At 33.9% G+C, this 7,163-nt stretch overlaps 1 protein-coding gene across 2 annotated transcripts; it reads left to right on the top strand.

The window, feature by feature from the left end:
- Positions 1 to 970: 970 nt before the first annotated feature.
- Positions 971 to 5,840, top strand: LOC136342454 (rhomboid-related protein 2-like). 2 transcript variants are annotated; one of them, XM_066288284.1, is made up of 5 exons: positions 971 to 1,423; positions 4,489 to 4,691; positions 4,747 to 5,067; positions 5,122 to 5,335; positions 5,393 to 5,840. In XM_066288284.1, the coding sequence occupies exons 1-5, from the start codon at positions 1,292 to 1,294 to the stop codon at positions 5,708 to 5,710; spliced, it is 1,188 nt and encodes a 395-aa protein (XP_066144381.1). In that variant the 5' UTR covers positions 971 to 1,291; the 3' UTR covers positions 5,711 to 5,840. The 2 variants fall into 2 exon arrangements, with proteins under 2 accessions (XP_066144381.1, XP_066144382.1); XM_066288285.1 differs by lacking the exon at positions 971 to 1,423 and adding an exon at positions 3,013 to 3,717.
- Positions 5,841 to 7,163: the final 1,323 nt, after the last annotated feature.

The raw sequence follows: 7,163 nt of genomic DNA, 5'->3' as shown, positions 1-7,163 counted from the left end.
TGGGCATGTTCCTTTTGAAGGATATTAAATTGAAGCCCTATAAAAGCGTACTAAGGGGTAGGGTATTGGTTCCAAACATTGTAACGATGGGAACCATGATATGCTTCAAAATCTGAAATTGGTAAAAGATGGATTACTTGCATCAATAGATTAGGAATTTGATATTTTAGACTGTATGTTCGTTGTCAAGAGTAAATAATTTATTTGTTTGAATGTACTTATTTTCTTTTTTTTTTTAATTAAATAATTTGATGAACATTGGATATGTCGACGTCCATAAATTCTATAAGCAGAATGATCGCACATCCGTCGAATTTGATTAATCGACATTCTCATATCAACCATTTTTTAAGTAACACGTGGTGCGCAGTAGAAATGCGCTGCGAAACGGTTGTTACGCATCCCAGTATGTTTTCACAGAATAAGTATATTCATATCCTGGACTCTGGAGGTCGACCCCCTGGAATTTATTGATAAAATACGCTGATGACGTTATTACTCACAGAAGTATCAAAATATAAGGGTGACATGTTCTGTACACAGGAATTTCATGTAATCTCCAATATTATTCAGTCACTTGCCACCTGGACCATAATAGTAGAAAAATACCGAACTTTTAATTCACCAATCCACTCAATTTCCATACACCTTCCATCTGCAGCACACGTATATAATATTAAATATACGTAAATTAGAGTGAAAGCGCCTTTAGAATAGTGAGCAAAAACTGAATCAATGGGTTCAAGATTGCATAGACATCCCAGTCAACCGTATCTTAATTAAAAAATAATGAAAAAATCCTACGCATTTCCACTACGATTTGTAGTTTTTAAATCGTGACCCAACATATGACTGCGAAAACATCATTTTCCTGGCAAACTGCAAGTGGTAGAAAATTATAAATAAAATATTTATTTAATAATTCGCCAAGTTCCGCATGTTACACCAGTGTGCACAGTACCATTATAACCGCGATCAGTGATACCTACGCCAAATTCTACTTATAATACGACATTTATAATGTTGATTTAACGATTTCCAATTTGGTTCGGCGTATTCTACACAACGTGGTACCTGTTAATAATAGCCGATACACACATTTTGACGATATTAGTTTCGCTCGTTAAACACCATGTGTGACTATAGTTTTATTTAGTGTTAAAGTATCAAATGAATCAGTGAGTTTTAATAAAAACCAATCATAAACCTGTACCAATCAGATAACGCTAAAAATATTGATTATGCATGCCAAGTGATAAGGAACTCATTATTGGTAATATTATTGTAAATTATGGTGGACGCTGATATTGTCTCTCAGGGAAACAAGCGCAAGAGGGAGAATAATCAGGGAAACGGACTTATCTACACAACGCTGAATGATGATAAAGGGATTAGTAATTATTTTAAGACTTTATTTGAAAAGGTAATATCCTCGTTATTAACAGCATACTCAGACCACAAGCAGACTTAAGTCTCGCTCGCAAACCCTCCTCAAAAACACTCATCTAATACTTATGTTTAATCAAGTATACAAGGGCATCGCAATTTATGAGACAAATTTCTGATGCAAAAATATTTGGATTTAATCTAATTTACCGATATTCAAAGTCGATCTAATAAGCGACGTATAGGGCGGCAAACTGAAAAATTAACTGAGTAATTTGTATTAGTAACAATTAAGGTTTTTAAAGATATAGTTAAATGAAGATCGATCTTAGTACTTTCATGTTAGATATTCATGATTCAGTTGTGTATCGTTTATTATAGAACACCTTGTATACCTATATTTAAATTTATCTACTCGATTTAAGCAGGAAAAAATTTTTTTTCGTTATCTTATCTTGAATGGGACCTCGAAATAACTAATAGATAAAGAGGCCTGTATAGATATATATGAGGATTATTCAAATATTATTGAAATCTGATACATCTATAGTGCGAAATTAGATATTATAAGTAAATACTTAATAGCCGTCTTTTTTAATGTTATCTAAGTTTTGTGTCCTCAAATGATTCAAAAGCAAATAATGATGTTCTTTCTGCGAATTTATTTAATTATATTTTTAATCTAATTTGAAACCAAAGTAAATAAAACTTGGTATTAGGTTCAGTCAATCTTATGATATGAATATACATGTGAGCATTCTTTGTCCATGTTGAAACAATTAATCAATTATCCGAAAATATCATGGGGTTCTGGCTCTAAATTCCTCCCAAGATAAGTGCGAGAAAATGGTAAAAGGGCTCTCACGAATCTCTTCGCATTTCTTGTTTATGTTAAGACCATTAATTGGCATTATCTGAAAGTGGTACAAGCTTTTGGTACCAAACTTCCTCGGATTAGCGTGGGAAGAGTGGGTTGTTTATAAATTCCTTTGGCATAGGTGAGAATGACGTTTAGGGGTTTGGTACCCGTGGGAAAAGAGTGGACAGCCCTTCCATCTTATCGGTTCTCTCGAAAAGAGGGGATGTGTTCTGTGTATGGATACCGGGTTGTATCGGGATTCCATTTTTGGTTCACGGAGAATAAAGAAGTGCTCTGAAAATTGTGTTTTCCTCTTCACCCTTGAACCGTAAATCTTACATACATACATATATATGTAGTATACACAGAGTCTTCTTTAAGTACATGACCAAATTTCAGAAGATGGTTCTTCAAGTAATTTTAAAACGAAAACTTTATACGCACATATATAGACATAGGCCCGATAATTCTTCGTTTTCAAGATACTGGGTGTCAATCTTGTTTTTTATCGTTTTGTCATAAAAATCCTAATAATCCTTTAGCCAATTTTGTTGAAATTTGGCAATATTATTTATGGTTATTATTGTTATTTGTGCCCCACTTACTTTTTTTTTAACTTTAATATTTCTTTTCATTAAGCACCAAAAGAAAACTTTATGCGAAAACCATTGAAGAGACAAAGCAGTTATCCAAGGTATACCTTGGGTTATATTCAGATTGCATCGGTTTTCTAGCATATTGTCTCTATCTAAAAGAACCAGAAAGAATCATTTTTGATTCGTTTGACCAGAGAATATTCCTCCATCTACATAGGGACTAAATTTTAGGCGGTTGGAGATCTGTCTGTCGGTTAGTTTAGGAATTTTCTTTGAAGCGCTCCCATATAAATTTGCTCCAGCCAATCACCTCCATACTGTAGAAGTGCTTACGTTAACTTCAATTTGTGTTTTTATTTGTTTAGATATTAAAAAAGAGACACTATCACCACCCTTTGAATTCGTTTACATTTATTGTCGTGGTTTTCTTTTTCTAAAACGCATATCTAGTTTTTGAAATATTTACAAATTAAAAAAAATAAATTAAACACCCTGTATTTTAGAAACGAAGATCTTTCGAATCCAACTTTCGTCGGTCTAAATATTTGTTTTTATGAACTTTACATCCACTAAAAATTTGTCTACACGTTTACGAAACACCCGGTATATAAGTTTAAAATACGAGTCAATAAATTATAGACACTTGAAGATAAGATAGGTTTCACCATTTTCACATTTTCGTGGATAGCTTAGTAACGTTTGAGTCACCCCTTTGTGCTAATTATTTATTTGCTCTCTTTGTTTATAAACTAATTGGAATAACTAATAGGATTTAGTGTTAGGCAAATAGTTTGAAACCATCGAATCGAAATGGTGTTACCGTCGAGAAATAAGACTAATGAAACCAAGGAGTATTATGCAAGTATTTTTCAAAGGGTAAGCCGAAAATTTAATGGAAGTTAAAAAGTAATTAAAAGGAGAATAAGTAATAATCGTAACCACATTCATGAATTTCTTTCTAGAAGCTGGTCCAATATTCCCTAAAAATTATGAATATCATATTGACAGTAACTAATGAAAAGAAATCTGTGATTTTCTCGTGAACTTTTACATCTAGTTTGGATTCCTTCCGTAGAGAACGTTATAATACTATCTATAGGCGGTTCCACACGGAAACTTCACGGATCGATAGAGAATCGAAAACTGAGTTTGCTTAATAAACATTGACTCTAAAACAAGGCGTTTCTGAAATACAGGGCGATGAAGTTTACATTTTTTAAATATTTCCTAAACTGAACTGCTAGAAATTATTTAATGGGATGCCATACCTCAGAGAGTAATTAGTAAAAATCTCAGTTTCCAGCTAGTATATGAAATATTTATAATAATTAGTATATTTATATGTCATTAACTCATTAACTCAAAAACAGTGCATCCTACGTGATAATTACAAAGTCAACTTTTTGTACAAAAAATTTCTAAAATTAATGATTAACATCAGTGGCATAAAGATTCAATGCTCATTTTAAAATCAGGTAATTAAGCAACCCCCTGGACTGAGGCTGAGTGGTGATAATGACCCGAAATATTTCTATTAGAGAAATATCAGTTCTCCATGATATATTTTCGATTCTTTGTCAGTGCCTGAAGTCTCCTCCATGGAAACTGGACTGCTTTATATATGCATGCATCTCGCTATTATTTTAGTACGACACTGACCATAATGGTAAAATCGACGCAAAAGAACTGGCAGCGTTGCTTAGAGAAGACAGCGAAGTTTCGGACAAAATAATTAGAAAACTGATCTCATACTCGGACACAGATAACGACGGTAAAATCGACGTCCACGAATTCACTGCCATGATACTCGACAAGAAATTCAAAACTCTCTTCAGAAAATACATAACTAGGTATGCACCTAAACTGTACCAAGATAATAAAACTGAATAACCACAACGTTTTTAGCTATGTAGACTATATAGTTCCTCGGGACAACCGACACCGATACAAACCAACGAGGGGAAGCTTCGGACATAGTGTCGAAGAGATCGATGGAGGGGTCATTCCCGAAATATCCTTCTGCCCTCCTCCCCTTTGCATGGTGTTCATATCGATTATTGAAATATTTTGCTATATTTTAAATTTATATCTAAACAAACAAGACCCGTCACCTACATCTCCCATAAGTACTGACAGCGAGGGCCCAGTAGCCCAATACCTGATCTACAACCCATATAAAAGACAGGAGTACTGGAGGTTCCTCACCTATATGATGGTTCATATTGGGTATATAATAAGTCATTGTATCTGGTGGTTACATTAAAATTATCGCTATTTAAGGTGGATACACTTAGCAACGAATCTCATTGTCCAGCTGTTCTTGGGAGTCCCTCTAGAGTTAAGAAATCAATGGTGGAGGGTTCTCACAGTTTATAGTACAGGAGTTGTCGCTGGGTCGTTGGTCACCTCTATAATGGATCCCAAGGTTTATTTAGCTGGTGCCAGTGGTGGTGTTTATGCCATTATTACTGCTCACTTGGCTAATATGATTCTGGTAATGATAATGATGGCTAAAATTATAGTTTAAATAATTATTAAAAAAAAATTCTAGAACTGGAACGATATGCCTTACGCATTAGTGCAGCTAATCGTGTTCCTGATTATAGTTATTACCGATGTATCGACAGCATTTTACAACAGATATATAGTTAAAAATGCTATTCCAGTAGGGTACGCATCTCATTTTGGAGGAGCTCTAGCTGGATTTTTGGTGGGGATTTGGGTACTGAAAAATGTAGAACCCACCACAAAGGAGAAATATCTGTGGTGGGCAGCTTTCATAATATACATTGTGCTAATGGGATCTGCTGTTCTATTGAACGTGTATTGGGAGGAGCATTTTTTGTCTTTCCATAAAAATAATGTTTAAAGTGATTCTCAAAGATTAAACTTCAATGATGCCAAAGTTGATTTTACACAGATTATTATATATTTAGGTTATTTTATTATCATAATTTATTGTATCTACTAGTGAATTAGTAAAAACAAATAACAAAGTTCTCTTGCCGTTTTATTTTTACTAGAGAACCAATTTCAGGAAAAACAGTGTTAAATAGGTAAAATAACGGTGCCTTTTTCGTTTTTTAAATTATTTGGTGGTTTAAACTTCACTGTTTTCGAGATATTGTTTTTATGTAAAGGGTGATGAAGTGCTAGAAATTAAATATGGACATTTTAATGGGATTTTTTCTAGCGAAAACCGCTGCGATACATGCGAAAATATTTAAATAATTTTCGGGAAATTTTTCAGAAATTAATTTCGATGGGAATGACCTTAAACATGATTATTCTGAAATATCTAACTTCTTCAGAGTTGCAGTATTTCTTCATATCTCTAGGCTACCCTTTTTGATTTTGTGTTTATCTTTATAGTGCCAAGAAAAGATTTTGGATAGTTTAAGAGAAAACTAACTCTTACTCTCACCTTCTCAATTCTGGGTATTTCCACAAATGTCTTCATGAATACTTGACAATAAAAAAATCGTTAGCAGTAGCGTTCAGGTCGCACGAGGCAACAGGTAGGTACATGCAGGAGAATTATCAAGCAATTAGTCGGTCGTTTAGCTATGTGTATAATTTGATTATAACATTTATCATTGCGAAGTCACTTGGCGTTGACCGTTGGCTACTGAAAGCGAACTTTTTGAATGATCATTTGTTACGTAGAGCAATGCAAATTTTCTAAGCTTAAAACCTTCTAAGTCCGACGCTGAAAGGTACTAAAGTCAATTTTAGATCGTAATAATCCGGCAACCGTATCGATCAAGATCCTATCTTGAAGTGGCTTATTAAAAAAAAATCTACCCCAATCGCCGTTGGTCTTTAAAATGTGTTTAACCCGTACGTAAAGTACGTTCTAAAACACATTTATGTAAGCAATATCTACATACTACGTATCCAGTACGTATGGCAAAGTGAGAGGGAGTTCACCATCTTTTGAAAAACCCGAAATAATCTTATTTGAGATTAAAATAACCTCTGCGAAAGATGAATAGTGACAGACAAGAATACGTTTTTAAGTAGCAAAACGTAAATATATTTTATTGTAAAATTAAATTTGAAAAAAATATATCTTTCTGAGAAATACCCTCTAAGACAATATGCAACAGTTCCATCTCGGTCCAATCCATCATTAAAAATCCTCAACATCTTATCCGTATAGCAGAGTGTGTGAGTACTAGCTAAGCTCCACGAGCGACCTTTTCCAATGATGGAAGTGTAAAGGTTCCGACAAGTTTCCCACTTTTCGAACGGCAATGCCCTCACTAAAGTATGAGAAACATCATCTCTTGAAAATGTTGAAAATCGTAAACGAAAGCTTG

Source organism: Euwallacea fornicatus, chromosome 12, assembly GCF_040115645.1.
Source record: "Euwallacea fornicatus isolate EFF26 chromosome 12, ASM4011564v1, whole genome shotgun sequence".
Taxonomy (NCBI): domain Eukaryota; kingdom Metazoa; phylum Arthropoda; class Insecta; order Coleoptera; family Curculionidae; genus Euwallacea; species Euwallacea fornicatus.
Note: the sequence above shows the minus strand (reverse complement) of the source record. Positions and strands in the feature narration are given on the sequence as shown.